This window comes from Colius striatus, chromosome 7 (assembly GCF_028858725.1).
Source record: "Colius striatus isolate bColStr4 chromosome 7, bColStr4.1.hap1, whole genome shotgun sequence".
NCBI lineage: Eukaryota > Metazoa > Chordata > Aves > Coliiformes > Coliidae > Colius > Colius striatus.
In genome coordinates, this window is record NC_084765.1 from 24,121,793 (window position 1) to 24,139,557 (window position 17,765).

Sequence of the window (17,765 nt, forward strand, 5' to 3'; positions counted from 1 at the left end):
ATTATTAGTCTTCAAACTACATGATAGGTTTGTAAGTTCTGAGCCCTCTTTTAGTTTGTAATGGAGTGACTCACATCCCGTTATTTTAATATTATTTTAATTATTTTATTATTTTATTTTATTATTTTATTATTTATTATTTTATTTTACTATTATTTTAATTATTTTAATATAATATAATCTTAAATATAAGATTTTCATGCTCAAACTAGTTATCAGAGAAGCTAAATATGAGAATTTCAGTAGTGATGTGAAGCAAAACAATTCATCTGAAAAAGCACACTTCAAGTTATTGCTCATTTTATGTATAGTCTATAATTTTATATGAACTCTGGATTTTCTGGTAATAGTACTGCACTGCAAGTTAGAAGGGATTTAGTACCTGAGTGATGTAAGTTAACCTCACCCTTAACAAGTCCTCACACCAAAAGAATTAGCTTGAACAATATAAGGTAATGCAAAAAAATATGTTTATTTATGAATGAGGGTATTCAGGCTTTAGAAGGAAATGTGAGAAGAGCCAGGAGCAATAGCACGTGTAGGTGTTCTGATGGGCTACTGCAGCCCCGGGAGGCCAAGAGCCGAAGTGGTTCCGGCTGTGATCCAGTCTGCAGGTGCGCTTGTTAGACAGCTTCTGTAACATGTGAGTTCACCTGGACTTTGCTGAGAACATTTTCAGAGGCAGAAGAAAGTTGTCTTGGGAACAGTGGGGCTGAAGGAACATCTTGAAGTGGCACCTCAAGTTTGTTTTGGTGTAAAAAATAATCAAGTCAGCAGTTTCTGACTTCAGCTTGCTTCATCTGACAATTGAAGTGTTTGTGCAGTTTGAATGTAGGCAAAACATAACTGTTGTCCTGCCATCTGATAGCCATGCTTTTACTCATTTTCTCTTGGGAAGACTGCACTATGTAATAACCAAGTATAAAGAAATCAAATCACTTGTTTCTGAAGGCTGCTGGTTGCATGATGACCTTAAAACACTGTCTGATTTTTTTTTTTTTCAAATACTAAAAGCCAAGTGCCTTTACTTGTGTTTAACACAGGATGGATGCTGTTGTGTGAGGAAATGTGTGTGCAGTAGCCAGGAGTGAAGTGACAATGAATGCATATTTACTGCCTGGTAGCATTATGTTTTCTGTACAAACAGTGCTATGGGGTTTACTCCAGGTCTTGGGGATTTTTGGACTAAAGCAAGGCTAAGCATAGTATCAACCATGGAAAAACTATCTTCTCATAAATTGTCAAGTTTCATTTCAGCATCACAGAAGACATCCAAATCATGTGAGGCCAAACATATATAATGCACTTGTTAAGTATTTAGAACGGTTTTGCAAGTACTACATGAAAAGACAACAAAAAGGGTAGGGTTCAACTACATTGTTGCTTTGAGGTTTTTAAAATGTTGTAATGTTTTATCTGTGCACATCAATCTAATGTTGTCTGTTTTTTCAGCATTTAATTTTTTTTTACAATTATTCCATGTTTTTGTGAATGTAATATGACTACATTTCTAAGTATGTGCTAAAACGTAATGTCACACTATAAACTCTTAGCAGTTTTTATCAATTATGTTTATATGGTGTAATAGAAAAGGTGTTATATTGCAAACTAAAAGCATTATGATTTTTGTTTAGAATTTAAGTATGAATTGACTCTTTCAGATGTTTTATACTGAAATGGTTATGGGGTTTTTTTTGAGGCTCACAGTTAAACTTGCACTGCTTTTCTGAGTTATGCTATAGTAGAATATTAATACTGAATAGTAATTTTAAAACGTCAGCTTCTTTTTTTGTAACTCTTTAGACCTTCACTGAAAGCCCAGTAAATTCCTGCAAATGCCAGTAGCAGTATGTGTGGTTATTAGTTTGTTAGCTTGGTATGTTAGTGGCTGAGTTATTGTAGAGTTTTATTTCACTTCTTTTTCCTGTATATTTTAGTCTAGTCTCCTTCGGTCAGATATGGGGCTTGGAAGTCCAGGTCAGCTGTCATCCTCGGGAAAACCCGGAACACCTTACTACCCGTTTTCTGGCACAAATCAACGCCGGAGACCACTTCATGATTCACCAGCTCTCGGTGAGTAATACGGACAGTTTCGGAACTTTTTGATTGTGTTGCATTTCTGCAGCCTTTATTATGGACTTTGACAGTTAATTTTATATATTGGCAGTTGCTCTGTACTGAGCTATTCAAATTACAACAAACTGCTTTATAAGAGATAAACTGGAATGAATAACAGTTTTCTTTGAGATGCTACTTTGGATTCAACACTGGTCAGTATTGGTTATAAAACAAACAAGAAACTCCAATAAACCCCTTAATTGCAAAAGCAATAATGACAGATGGATAGGAGCTGATGACCAGCTGAGTGCCCTTAACCCGTGTCATCATTAACTCCTGGAAATGCCTGACCTTGAGGTCATTACCATTATTTAGCAGGCAAAGACACAAAGGGGAAACAATTATGCTTTTATGTGCTAAAAGCAACTTTATTCAGGGTAATATAGAGTTCATTGTAATTGGTTCAACATACCTTTAAAGTTCTTACAATTGGAGACTAGAAGTTTATCCTAAAATCAAACAAGCATGCCAAATTTGCAGGCAAAGACTTGCATAAAAATTGTTACAATCCTGTGACAGTATTAATATTTTATTCTGGAGATACATAGACATAAATGGAATTTTCGTACTCAATCATAAGCAGTGGTAGTATTTCATAGCTCTGAAGACTTTCTATGGAATGAGGGAATCACAAATGAGTCAGCTGTTATATCATTTCTGCCATAAGACTATCATGAATAATTGGGTGTGCAAGTTTTGAAAAAAATACGTTTGGTATTAAAAGAGAGACTGTAACCTGATACTCCAGTTTAAAAGTTACCATGTTTCAACATTAGCATGTTATGTCATGATGATTGCTCTAGTTGTATGTTTGGGGTTTTAGTGCCCCTCATTCTTTATAGCACTTCTGTAATAAAATCTTGTGTGTTGGAACCATATGACTTAAACCATAGCTTACCAAGTTAAGATTTCACAAATGCAAATTCTTTCTTGAAGTAACTGTAGTATTATCTAGAACTGCAAACTGCTTGGGCGTCAAAATAGTCCTGAACATGCTTGAAATTGGCTTTTAAATATTTTGCTCTAAAAAATTACTTTGGAACTTTGCCTATATATGTGTGTGTGTGTACATGTATGTATATATTTTTAAATACCAGTTTTATGTAACTTCAACCTGTTATCAAGACAAATGTAATTTAGTCTGGGTTTATCTTTCTTCAAAAATATTTTTGTAAGTATTCAATATGAGAATCAAGTGCAGCAGCTCTTCAGGTCTGTTTCAAAAGAGGAACAGTCTGAGGAGACTTTGAAGTTGTTTGCCACTCGGAATATAAAACGCTCTTTAATATAGAAGAATTATATTTTATAATGTTTATGATGATGTGTTAGTCTCCATTGAATTGGTTTTACTGAGAAACTACTGTAATAGTAACCTCCTATGGTTTTGAGGATCAAGGAGGCTGTTAGAGCATGATGTTGGGTGCTGGGCAGAGTGTGACGCTGATGTGGGCAGAAAGGTTACAATACAATGCAGTCATTGAGGGAGAGCGCAGATAAAATGGCCTCATTTCTGTTAAATACTTGAATACATGATTAGGCTCCTTTCCTGTGCAAAGAGTTTGGTAAGTTCCAGATTTCATTAAATGAAACAAACCAAAACTAAGGTAATGCTTTCAGAGGAGTACTATTTATTATTTTATTTAAAAAATAAGCTGAAGTGGTGTAACCTGTTCAAACTAGTAATAGTATGATATTTTTCCTGTCATGACTGAATCTGGGAGACAGTAACCCAGGACATGGCAGGTGGTGGTTAAAAATTGATGGAAATGTTTTTTCCAGAAATACCAGGAAAAGGAAGTGCATGTTTATCTCAAGTCTTGTTTCCAATGGCTTGAGAAAGTATGTCTGATTTTTTTTTTAATGAACTAGGTAAATGTTACAGAACTGCTACCTGAGAATTTAAAGCTAAGTCAAATTATGTCCGTTTCATGCCCAAGAAGGAGTTACCTGACCAAGATTTTAAGAAACTCTCTTAAAATTTGCTGCTAAATTTCATTGAAACCAACCAATGTTCCCTTCCAGGTGACCCTTTGAGTGCAGTGTAAATATCTCTTTCAGAAGTCCTTTCATTTGCCTTTTGAACATTAACTATGGGAAGTGATCAGAGTGAAGATATCCAGCTGGTATTCTCACCTGGTCTCACCTTTAACTTGTCATACCATATAATAAAATTGTAATTAAATGTTCTGAATGACAATAGAAAAGCTGGAATTTCATATTTTAGTTTAAGACTCAATCGGGCAACTGTAGAACTGGTAATTTTGCCAGATACTTGTTTTCAAAACGTCACTTAACTTCTAATTTGCGTACATACTCTTCAGATTAATTTTATTAGCAGCAGACTAAACTGGTTCAGATTCTTGATTTAATGGAATTGCTAGAGTACTTTTTTATGTTAAATAACTGTTGATAGAAGGAAGCAGGTATCATGCTACCAATATTACAAGCAGATTTTAGTTTTATTGCCTTTATTACTTAAGTCATTGGATTTGCTGTTTATTTACAACTTCAGTCTAGAAGTTACAGAAAATTACATCATGTTAATATTTTTAGAGTATAAATCGTACTTAAATGTATCATAAATTGCATTTTGGTAGTTCTGTCTTTATTCTGAAAGGGGAGAGCATGACTCTGGCTCGTCAGTCCCCCCTTATCTCAAAATCTCGTTTCATAGCAAGTGTTTAAGGGCATCAGTGTACATTTTAGTCTTGTTAGGAATAACAACTTTGCTTATGGAAAGAATTGAAAGTAATTATTTAGCAATATTTTGGTTTAGAGAAAAACAGTAGGTGACGTTCTTAAATTGATGTGAAAGTCAAATTTCATTGGCACAGAATAAAAAAATGCATAATACCGAAAAAAAGAAATCCATTGTAGAGAGACAAAAACTGTATAGTGTAGGGATTTATTGTTTTTTCAGCTGTAATATAGATACTTGATGAAACCTTGTTTTTCTGTGTACAGATCCTCTACAGACAAAGAAAGTAAGAAAGGTGCCCCCTGGTTTGCCTTCTTCTGTAAGTACTGCATTTTTTACTTATAGTAAACAAACTGTGCTCAAATTGTACTCTTTAGCTGACACATATGCAACTTACTAAACGTTAGCATCAGGAAGGCTATCTGCTGGATGGGAACAGCTAGGCTAGGTAATTGGGAGTGGTTCTGGTGGACTAAATGCACATTTGATGTGGAATTTTTAGATTTCATAGCAGTGATTTGTAGCTTGCTCATATGCTCCTACCCACTTGTCCCTGTCATTTGAATTCCTCTCTTGGGAAGAGAGCTGGGCCAGGAGCTGTCAAAGAAGATCTCCTGTACAGGTCTTTTGATGTTTAATTAGTCATTATGTTGCTGAACAGGAGGACAGACAGAGATTAATAGCTGAGAATCTTAGAAATTTACATTTGTAATAATCCCAGTGGAGCTGAAGACATTAAGATTCGGAGGACATGTACAGCTCAGCTTGCCTCAGTAGGACTGAGGTTATTAATATGCATAAATCACCGAGTCAGATGTTCATTGTGAAGCCCTGGTGGATTTTAAAGCCTTCATTAAGCCTTTCCTAACTTCAGCCTAGCATCAGGAAAGCTTTCAAGCAACTAGTTTGTTGATCCCTCTTTGCTTGAAAATTTATCCTTCGAGAATAAAGGGCTTTGATGAAAAAGGTTGGAAGGGTTTTGGTGGAAAAATCATTAATGGCTGTGATAATCTAATGCTATAGGGGTGTTTTGTGGTATTAAATATGCTTTATTCTTAAAAGGGAGAAAATTGTTTATAAATGAATCTGCATTTAAAAATCCACGTGAAGTGAAAAATCCCCAGTGAAGTGAAGGACAGAATTATTTTTTCCCCTGCTCAGAACAAACAGGAGGGGAGGGGGAAGCTCCGCTGCCTTGCAGGGTACATCTCTTTGTTGTGTAAATGGATGTTGGGCTTTTATTTGGCAGTACTTAACACATGGACGCAGGTGCACTTGGATGAGTCATAACTCAAAGCCGGATAGGCTGAATAGAACATACTGCGCAGGCAACAGTAATATAGTGGGAGCAAAATGGGTCTGATCTTTTTATTTTGTATTGAGTCTGAAGTACGGATGGTGTCTTCTAGCCATTGCATCTCCCCTGTTCTCTCATCCCTGTCTTTCCCATCTCCCTCCCTCTGCTCGCGGTGATAAATACAGAAACCAGGATCTAAAATCCTATTTTAACCGTACTTCCAGATGGAGCTGAGATAGTGTAGACAGCCTGGGGCAGCTGTGCTCTGAACCTGCAGCCTACCTGGAAGCCAGGATTGCAGCTGCAGGCACTCTTAAAAGCTTTTGCTTGCATAAGCACTTGGGCCCCACTAGAGGCTGAATAGCTGCCTGATAAACAAAATGAACACAATGCCTCAAATCATTATTCCCGAGGCCAGGAATATTCTTCTTCTTCCTTCCCACCCTGTTACCGCCCCCACCCTTTTTTTTTTCCCCCTTCAGTAGCAGCTAAAAATAGTTTGGCAATTTACATTTTAACAGTGGCGTGTTATGTGGGGTGACTTTACAGTCTAGCAGATGATTTCTGCTAGATTCACAAAAATATGTTTTAAATGTCAGAGAAGCTAAAACACATAGCAGTGCAATTTTCATGTAATTTATTACTGTAATTCTAAGCAAGTAATAAAGCTTACGTTACATGTTTAATATTTAGTAGTGTCAGCCAGGTAAAGATACCATCTTAGAGAATTAAAACATTCTCATAGTTCTCTTACCAGGCTTTAACTTTTCAAATTATTTTTATTTAGGTTTTTTTTTTTCCAGTGAGACAAGAAAATTACAATGAATTTTATTTGTGTTAAAATGGTACCAATCTGCAATAAAGTGTAGTTACTGTGAATAATCAGTGACTGCAGTGCTACAATTTTTAAGTACCGTTTCTCTGGTTTTCAGTGCTTTCAGTGTGGAATAGAGCCTATGTCATTTTAATGACATATACCAAAAAAAAAAGTAATGTGAGATACTATGTGTTTGGAAGATGATCCAAAGCTAAATTCCACTGATTATTGTAGGAAATTTAAAGCAAGAAGATAATTTTTAAAGTGTTGTCTTTATAGTCAGTGTACCTTGATAAGATGTCAGAACATGTGGGAAAGATAAAAAAATTATTTAACTAATAGGTAGTGATGGCAAGTTTGATTATAATATTGAAAGTCACAAGAAAGGTGATAAATGATAGAAATCTATATTTTTTTTTAAAAAATGGTTTCCAGGAGATTGCAAAAAACAGTGGTTTTTGTGTTAGTGTAGGGCTCTCATGTCAATAGTCAACAGCAATTTTATTTACTGGATAACTGTAGTTTAACTAAATTTTTTTTAAGAAATTTTGTTTGTTTGTTTTTTAAAGGGGGAAAAAATATTTTTCTAGTTTGTTTCTTTTAGTCTTTTATTCATATGGTATTTTCTGAAGTTACTTGGTTTGAGGTTTATCTTTCTTAATTTGTTCTTATCAGGACCTAAAGGGGTTAATGAATTGCGCAGTTACTTCTTGGAATGCAACTCAGTCAGAATTCATGCTTTAGCTGTAAAAACTAAATGCACCGGGAAAATGCCTTTTTAAATTTTCCATTATAAGTTACTAAGTGATGAGTCATTGCCCAAAACATTTTATATGTTGCAAACATTTATGTTAAACTACTACTATTAAATTTAAAGCCTTGTGGGGAGGATAGGAACTAAAAAATCAGTGGTTGATTTTTTTCTCACTGTTAGCTCAAGCTCAGTCAATGGAAAGATTATCATGTGCCATTTATATTACAATGGGTAGGAGGGAACGTGGGGGGGAACCATTCAGTGACTTACATTATCCTCAGAGATTCAGTGTTGTACTTCTGAGAATTTTTCTGATTGTAGGAGTTATCTTAACTAAGCTAAGAGACATCCCATGACTTGAAACCAACTTGACTGGGTTGAGTTAGGAAGAGCAGAGCGTCAGGGTTTTGAACGAGCTGTTCAATCGGCAGAGGGAGAAGGAAGACAAGTAAGGCTCACTTGGAAATATACAGGGAGATTGCCATCTAATTATGGATGGGCTGTGGGTAGAAACATACTGTTTACATGTGCAATCAGAAAATATTTCAAGCTAATCTTTATGATTTATGCCATGATCAGTAGCTATCGTGAGGTCATAATTCTAAGAAAAATTGCATCAATATCGACAATAATTCTTTTGCCATTTAATTAGTCTCATATCAGAGAAAAAATGAAAGAGATCATGTCTGTTGATATTTGTTACAGAAAATCATCTGTGACACACAGGCACAAATATCTTTTTTGTTTTCTGTGTAATGCCATTTCTAATGAGTATTTTGAGTATTTTACAATTTTGAGAGTACCTGAGACTATCAGTTAATATGAAACTTCAGATTGACATTTAATAACAAATCATAAAATTAATATTTTTGTAGTACCAGAGATCTCTTTCTAAATTCTAAGTCATTATGTTTTTCAATACATTTAAAAGAATTCACGGTTTGATTATAAGGGTTGCCATATATCACCCTTTATAGTATGAACACAGTCCGTGGGTGTTAGTCTATATCAAGAATTCTTTATGAAGCAATGCTAGAGAAAACTTGTTCTGCATGCAGCTATCTCTCAAACATTTAAGGTACTTTTCTTTTTGGTATCGTGCTAGTCTTTCAAGACTGAGCTTGAGAAATATATTTCAAGAAGTATCTCAAAGATATACAAAGATACCAGAAGAAAAATACTACATCTTGTACTTTTCTGTACTCCTTTGTTCCTCCACTGCTCCCAAAGGGTAGAAGAAGATTATTTAAAATGGTATAGTGGCAAGGATTCAGTCCTCTAACATTCATCTGAAACCTACTTTTTGACACTTTAATGTTTACATTGTATTAAAAATATTATTCACCATGTTTGAGGGACTTCCTTTGGAGCGTCATGCTCAGTATTATCAAGTTCAATATTTATTGAAGCAGCCTGGTGTAATGCAACGTCCTTGGAATACTTGTACAAAGTCTTTGTCTGAATTGGGGCATCCTGGATAGATGTGTGATGTTTAACTGACTGTGATGTGTTTAACTGACTTTCTCTTGGTACCTTTTTGTGGTGGTGGATTTTATTTTTTTCCTTTGGTAGGGTTTGTTCCCACTGGGCAGGAACGGTGTCAAAATGCAAAAAGCAGCATTTAGTTTGTTCAGAGCTGTTCTGAATTGCCTTGCGCAGTCAAGTGATACATTCAACTGTCACTTGTCTTTCATATCTAACACTCTCCAAGACAGCAGTGACTCGCCTGACCTTTGCCTCTGATGCTGTGCTGTGTTTCAGAAGGCAATTTTGAATAACAAAACTGAGCAAAGATATCCTTATGGACAGTGCAACACAGAACCTACGACTTCTTCGACTTCTTCGTGGCTCAGTGACCATCCTTCCCACTTCATGCTTGTTCTTTGGTCACCTGGTTCAAGGGACAGAGCTTTTAGGGACTTGCTCTGTACTCCTTTCTATGCTCTGTGTTTACATGTGAGTTTAAACCCTTGACAACTAACCCTAGCTACTCAGTGTAAATGGTACAGCATTCCGTATTTCCAAGACTGTATAACTTGCTTTCTTGACATCACAAAAAATATATAAAACATCCAAACCCTAAATTATATTAAAAAACAGATAAAGGTGTTTCTTTGAGATTTGATATTTATTAAGACCGGTTTTTTTCTGGGTAGATTATTGTATTTTTTTTTTCAATGTGGCATAATATGAAATCTGAAAATAGGAGTAACCTCAGATTACAGTATCCCATTTGCTGGACGAGAACATTTAGCTGTCAGTAACCAACTAAGCAGTCTGTTGCAGGGTACTACTGTGAGAGTTCTGATCAGGGCATGGTAGTCCTTACTAAATTAGGATGAAGTTACTTAAGTAACCCTTTCTTAATAGCATTTTTAAAAATTCCAATTAGACAATTTTTCCAAACTATTCTCTCATCTGAGTGGTGAATTATTGTCAAGTTGCTCAATTGAGAGATCTCTAAAAATCCTGCATGTACATAGGTGGGCTATATAATGATGTCAAATTATTTCCCTGTGTCTGGATTTACTGGAGGTACTTTATTTTTGAAGTTTTCACAATGTATTAAAATGAGCCTAATAGATACTCTTAAATTAGTGTAGATCTGCATCAAAGAACCTTATATCTGTGTTTACTTCTAAAACTGTTATCTGAAAAAATAACGACTGAATTGCAGTTTATGTAATTTAGGGAGAAGTTACATGGAACTGATGAAACATCTGCTTTACCTCAAAGATTAATGTGTCTATTACCATAAATGAATGTGATGTTTTGAAAGATTTTTTTAAAGACTATTTCTTAATATCTTTTCTTTGATAATACTTGTGGTTTGGTGGGAAGGCTTTTATAATCTCTTATGTTAGCTAGGAAGTTGGTGAGCAGCGTTGTGTTACTGGACTTTTACATGCCACTGGACTGTGACATTTCCTTTCAGTTGCTTGCTCAGCCCCAATGTTAGGCAGGTTGCTTTGCGTGTGCCATTTGTCAGAGATGGTGAGTACAAAAATGATTGCCTTTTCAAAAGAATGGTACTGAAATTAAAGTGCTGCATAGTCTTTAAATAGTCTTTAAATGAAATTTCAGATCAAGATGTGTCTTTACACACCAAAGCAAAAAAAATCACTTCTTGGTTTATTTTCTTGTGATGTCAAGAAAGCAAGTTACACAGTCTTGGAAATACAGAATGCTGTACCATTTACACTGAGTAGCTAGGGTTACTTGTCAAGGGTTTTTTCTTTCTATGGTGGATTCCTAACTGCAGATGATTTTCCAGGCAGCAAGCTGGAGTACAGAAGAATGGGAAAACTGCAAGGAAATAGATGTTGAGGCACAATTGGCTCACTGTATTTTGACATGAGGTCTTCCAAAGCTCCTCTGCCGTGGAATTACTTAATGAATTCACAAAGGCTGTTAGGCTGGGCTCAGGTTTTGCCTCTGGAGCCACCTACAGGGAGATCCCACAAGTGCGGGCGGAGCTGCGTGGATGTGGTGAGGAGAGCAAGTGAGAAATACACTGTGCTTCAGTGAAGGAGGCTCACTGAGACTGACGCCGGGCCGGCAGAGGGACCCCTTAATCACTTTTTAATTTTTCAACTAAATTTTTTTTGCTGTATTGACTTGATTTAAAAATAAATTCGGGTAGTCTTCTGCAAGTTTCAGTAACGCAGCCTTCCTGATTCCTTTGAGGTTTTAAAAATCTTGTAAAGTCTGTACCTGTTTTTAGACTGGGTGGGTTTTTAGCACATTTCAGAGATTGTGGGTATCAGACTTTTGATGGGATAACTTATTGCCTCAGGATAGTAAACATGTTTGTTTGCTTTTGAATGGAGTTATGGGTAGTTAAGAACTTCATATAAAGGCTTTTAAGCCTCAGGTGCTGAATATTTTCAGCAAAACAATAAAACTTCCCAAATTTGAGCAGTATCCTATGAGAGTTGTATTTGAGAGATTTTGAAACAAGTTTTAAAACCTCCTCAAATAATTCTACCCATCTATATCTGTCATCAGTAAATGGAGTTTTTTGAAAATGAAAAAAAACCCTCAACTGACAGCAAAAGAAACCTAACAACAGTTTCCCCCCAAAACTTATAATATTGCTGGGTAAAAGTAATGGCTAGCAATTAATATAAATTTCATTAGTATTTTTTTGTCTGTTCTCTCTCAATCTTTTCAAACCATTCCCTCTTCTCTGGTTATACTAACATGAATGTTAAGTGTGAAGTTTAAAATAGCTATCAAGCAATTTTAGCTCTTGTATGGATGAGTAAATTAATTTTCTTTAAATATCTTTTGGGGCTTTTTGCCTGTCAAATTTAGTCCACTGGGTTATTTTAAATTGTTTTCGGTACAATTCATCTACTTTGTCTCTGCTGAAGAGCATACTTAGTGATTGGCTAACAACAGAAGGTTATCCTTCCAGGGTTGTAAATTAACATTCATTTAATTGATGAATTAAATAGAGGTCAGTATAAGCAATGTGTTCTCCCTTTGAAACAGTCCGATTTTTTTCTTAATACTTGAAATTTTGTCTACTTTTAAAAACTGTATAATGCATGATGTTCAGTGCATTCTTTATCAATTATCCTAGCTCTATCCTTGCTATAGTCAATCATTGTAAACGTTTTTAAAATAAGTTATGTTGGGAGTCCTAAAATGCCTAGAATGGGGGTGGATATCTTTTCTGAATTGTTCTGAGAGGCAGTTGAAAGTTACTATCTATACTTTAATTAGCAACAGGTTGTTCTGCATTGGACTGATTTTCTATGGATGTGTCTTCTATTCCCCATTCCTTGTATTTGTTTCAGTGGGGCTGCAGTTGGGGTCCGTCTCTCCAGTTCAGTTTCCAGTTTTCTTAGAACTGTCAAGAACTTAATCTCTTGTGAAACTTCTGTTCCTCTGTCAAATGTGGTTGAAATTGATAAGAAGTTCCGACTTTGGGCAGAGTAGGGAGGAGAGACTTTGACTTCTAGTGCAGTTGACTCCGCCTTATTTACAGAGATAGTGGGTTAACCTAAGCCCCTAAGAAGTTAAATGCAATTTAGTAAGAACAATAGAATTGGTATGTCCATCAAAAGCAGGTTTGTACTCCTACCACATTGCTATTTTTTCAGCAAGATTCAAGGCAACTCTCTGCAAGGAAACTCGTGATACTCGGGTGTCACTATTGCTTTTGTTGGTGAACTGTAAAAGTTTTTGCTGCTTGTTATGTTTTGAATAGACCTGTTTTATTATTTTAAACTGTGATAAAAAGCAATAACCTTTTTTAAGTATTTTGATGTTTCAGTCATGTTGTAGAATACATTTGACCAGAGGTTGGCTCTTGTCCATTGAGACAGTTACACAATTATCTTTCATGTGGTATAATTTTCAGTGCTGTGGAGAAATTATGTTTGTTTTTCATAAATTCAAATTATGAGTTGCATATACTTTATTGTGTATTTGCTTTGTGGTTCTGACAAGTTGGACAAAAATGTATTTCACATAAAAGTTTGTTTTCAGGGATGACATACAGTTCATTCACAAAATTTTTTTAGTGGTAAAACAGTATTTGAAAATATTCTTCTACAGGTAGCTTGGTTTATTATTAGGTTAGTATTTTGCTCTGCATCAGCTTTCATAATAATCTCTTTACATATTTTCTAAACAGGCAGTTTATTGTTTTTGACGTATAGTACAGGATCATCAGTGGAAACAATTTGGGCTACAAAGTGCATGTCAGTTCAGTGTTCCTCTGCTGACGGCATGTCTGTCTGAAATCAAGTTTAAAAAATTGGCCCTGTCTCCAGCTGACTTGTTTTGTCAGGCTGAGTCATAAGATTAACCCTTGACTTGTCACCAAGGAAAAATGGAGTAAACAAGTGTACCCTGTACAGTATTGTTGATCCAGCTATGATTCATTTCAGTGTAACATGATTCTCTTAAGAAAACAAATTTCAGAGCAGCTGTTGCTTGGCTTAAATGGGGATTATAAGAATTGCAACCATAAAACAAAACCTTACTTTGGACTTCAGGAGCTTTTGGAACAGTTATCTGGTAGTAGTTCCTCCAGATACAGAGTGATTGGTACCAACTTCACCATTTTTTGAGCTGTCTTTCAAGTGCTTCCATTTTAGGTTTATTTTTCATCTCTTCTGGTGAAAGAAAACTTCTGTGGGTTCAAGTTAGATATGCTTGATGGAATGATGGTTTGATCTTGTAAGGTGAATCAATGTAGCAAATGTCCTGTGAGAAGCCATGTTTTGGTATAGTAAGTGTAGAAGCAGATACAGGGATCATGTAATGGACACCAAGATTTTATTCCTATTAATGTGACTGAAGGTAGGACAACTATTTCTCTTTTCAGTGAAATGAAATAGTTATCCCTTTGATTTGTGGAGGAGTAACGCAGGAGCAAATTAATGTATTGACTCATTGTGGAGGTACCAGTCTTTAAACTAGTTAGTCTACAAACAGACAGCATTTGCAGTGGTATTTCTCAGTTTTATTGGTCATATTGTTGCTGTCGTCTTACCCAACAATCATTGAGCAACATCTATGATTTCCTTGCACTGATAGATGTTAGTTGTGTTAGTAAATATTACCAGTTAATTTTTCCTATACATTTTTTTCTCTCATTACAGTTGCTCTGTACAAGTATAGGGCACTTATAAAGCGGGGAAGCCTCCTTCCCAATGCTACCTCATAAAGTTAGTTCTTTCTGTTGCATGTTTTGATATTTTTTCCAGATGCTTGTAATATAGGTGGATAATGCTTGTTATTTGGAAGGGGGCTTGCTCAGGCTCTTTGTGTCAAATACAACTTATTTTGAAAATTGAGCGTGTGTGCATGGAGGCACAGTAGCAGTTACAACTATGTTGATAAGTTTCTGCTTCAAGGAATCAACTTGCTTTACCTTGGAAGCATTTTTAACAATTTAAAAGTTTGTGTGCTTCACTTTTTTCAGAAAAAAAAAGTAGTCCTCTTCAACTCTTGCAAGCTGGAAACACCCTTTCCATTGTTTAGGGTTTCTTTTCCCCAAGTTGTACATTATTTTAATCTAGCTCACTAGAATAAGTATCACATGCAAAGATCTGAAGATCTTTTAGCATATCTCATCTATAGAGTCCTAAACATTAGTGAGAAGCTTTAAGGAATAGAGTTGTTAGCTGCAAATCAAAGCTGCTTATGGACTCTCTGGGGACTGAAATGGGTCTTTGTGGTCCCTAGGGGAATAAGGAAGCTGCAAGACACTCTGTGGGCTTGGCGGTTTAATAGTCTGAAATATAGTGATGTTCTTTTTTGCAGCTGCTGCTGCTATGCCTTTTGTGTTGGAGAAGAGTTCAGTTCAGATATCATTAGCTTTACTGCATAGTTAAGCAGTGTAGTTTTACTTTCAGTACAAATGGAAGTGTTCTTCAAGTAATGTGAACTTCAGGATGTAATTTGCCAGCATTCTCTGAGCACAGTAGTCTCCTAATTGATTGTAAGAGCTCACTGAAAAAGTATTTGAAGCTGGGGGTGTAAATATTTTCTGTCAGTATGTGTATATTCTTTACATTTAGGGGTGCTAAAGTAGTCACATCCCTAGGTAATGAACATTATACAGAACATCCACTATGATTTTTTTTCTGACCATAGTATTTTACTGTAGTCAGTATGTCACCCTTGTGGATCATTTTAGTTCAGGAGATTTTACTAACACACAAGGTGGTGCTTGGCATAATTAACCTAATTTCTGCTTCTTGCTTTCTTTCCCTGTAAGCTGCTGAAATTAACTTTGCCCATTTTTTCCTTATCCTGGAGTATTTTCCTGCTTTTGTCAGGTGGGAGACAGGGGGAATTCACAGCATTAGCAGTTGACACAGGCAGAGGTGGAAAAATGTCATTTTGCTTCAGCCTTTTTTTGTTCCTGCATTGAATTCAATATCTGATCTTTCGGGAGATCAGTTAATAACCATCTGCATTCATACATAGAGTATTATAAAATGTGCACCTCATTAAGAGTCAATGTTAGTACTGGTGTTCAGTGAAAAAAGGCAGAAACACCAGGCATAGATAATGTGTAAATACTGAGGCATTTTTGTGCTGGAAGTTGCAGTCTGTTTGCTGTATTGTATAATTTGCATTTTTGTGATGTGCCAAAGTTGTTGGGATTCCCCCCAATTCTCTTCTTTCTTATATGCCCACAGAGCTGCTTTTTTGATACAAAAATGTGTTGTACAATATAAATCAAGCCGTGGGCTCATGTTTCCGAAGAACCATCATACTTCGTATACCGTAGCTTAAAATGGGGGTTGGACGATTCCATAAATTGGGAATATTCACTTGATGGTGTTTAAACTTTATTTAAGCCAAGTATCGCGTGTACGCGTCGTGTTTGTGTTAAGATCGCATTACCACATCGCCTTCCCTGTCAGAGGCAACCTCGTGGCGGGTGCGGGGTGCTCGGCTGCCCCGCGGGACTGCTCCCAGCAGCTCCCCGTGGCTCCGGGAGGCGGTTGCCAAAGTTGGAAGTAACTTTCCGCAGAGCCAGGCGGCCGTGCGGCTGGAGGCGCACCAAGCGGCGTCTCAGCGGCCACAAAGTGCACTAATTTAATTAAAACAGAAAGTAGATGCGTTTCTCTCTCTCAGGACGTATCCACTTGCCGTTCCCTCGCTGCTCGCGACTTTCTCAGATGCACGTGCCGGCCCCCCGGCGCCTGCGGGCCCGCGCGTGGTCCCGGAGCGCGCGGCCGTGCCCCCTCCCCCCGCGGCCGGGCTGGGCCGGGGCCGGGGCGCGGGCCGCGGCGGGCAGGGGCGGAGGAGCGGCGGGTGGCGGGGCCCGCGCCCGGGCGACCCCCGCGCCCGGCCGGAGTTGGTTCAGTCCTACTTTGCATAAGTCGCCTTTGAGGCGCTCCATGTGCGCGGGCGGCGCGGAGCAGCGCGCGGGCGGGCGGCCGGGCGGGTGGATGTCGTGGAGAGAGGCGGTGCACTCGAGCCCGGCCCGCCGCCAGCCTCACCATGTACTGCGCGTACCCCGTCCCTGGGGTGGGCAGCAACTCCCTCATGTACTACTACAACGGGAAGACGGTAAGGGCGGCCGCCTTTGTTCGGGAGCTGCTGGGCAGCCGCGCTGGGCTGGCTGGTCGTGGGGCAAATACAAGTTCACAGCGCGGGGTCCCCCCCCGCCATTCGCGACTCTGCTGAGGGCGGGGGGGTGCTTCCAGAAGGCAACCTGTTTCCTGAGCAAGCGCGGTGGGGGGGAGCGGCGAGTGATCTTTAATAGACCCAACCGGGGTGTGGGGGCCGCTTTGTATAGCGGGCGGGCGATGGACGTCTCCTCCGTTAGGTTACCGAAACAGCGGGGTCGGCTCCGCGGGCGCCGGCAGCCAGGCGGCGCTCCCCGAGAGTCGGCCCGGTCCCGGGGCCGCGCTTCCCGCCGCGCCCGCCCTGCCCGCCCCGTGCCCGGCCCCGCTCGCGCCGGCAGCGCCCGGTGAAGTTGTTTGGTCCTGTGCACCCGCGACTTCTCTGTGGGGTTTGGCGGGTTTTGAGTGTTTTGGTTCAGCTGTGGATTGGGTTTTTTTTCTTTTTTTCTCCTGTGTTTCTCCCAAGCGTCTGCCGCCGCTTCGAACGCGCTGGAGCCGGCGCCGCTCGGGCTGTGTCCGCTCGGGACCGGCTGCGGCGGCGGCAGCGCCCTGCGATGGGGGCAGCGTGGCGGCCTGCCTTGGCTAGCATTGGTCCTGCCACTTGTTTGGGTTTTAAGTACTACTATTGGAGGACGCGGGAGAGGGAAAAAATCCAAACACATTCTGGGGGGGGGGGGGGGGGGGAGGGGACCAAACAAAACCTATATTTTAACTTTCTGGAAATTGCAATATTTTCGTTTCGTGTTTTAACTTCATGTGATGACAGTTCTTTTTTTTGTTGTTGTTAAAAAAATTAGCATACCGTGTCAAATTCAACACAGTAATTTTTTTTCAGTCTGTTTATATTGTTTGTGGTTTTGATTTCTATTATAAAAATAACATTTAAATAGCAAAAAGGCAGATGCTGATTTTGATCTTTTTTTGTGGGTGTGTGTTGTGGTTTTTTTTCCACTGCCGTTTCTCTTCTCGTGGGCCTA

At 38.4% G+C, this 17,765-nt stretch overlaps 1 protein-coding gene across 8 annotated transcripts in view; it reads left to right on the forward strand.

The window, feature by feature from the left end:
- Window positions 1-17,765, forward strand: part of TCF12 (transcription factor 12) — a 169,031-nt gene that overhangs the window by 112,328 nt on the left and 38,938 nt on the right. For 4 of the 8 annotated variants that reach the window (XM_061999259.1, XM_061999260.1, XM_061999263.1 and 1 more), the window contains exons 8-9: window positions 1,938-2,073; window positions 5,083-5,135. In XM_061999259.1, coding sequence (XP_061855243.1) covers window positions 1,938-2,073; window positions 5,083-5,135 — 189 coding nt within the window. Of the gene's footprint in view, window positions 1-1,937; window positions 2,074-5,082; window positions 5,136-12,663; window positions 12,763-16,483; window positions 16,733-17,765 lie in introns of those variants that run through there. The other 4 variants (XM_061999266.1, XM_061999267.1, XM_061999264.1 and 1 more) reach the window with 3 other exon arrangements.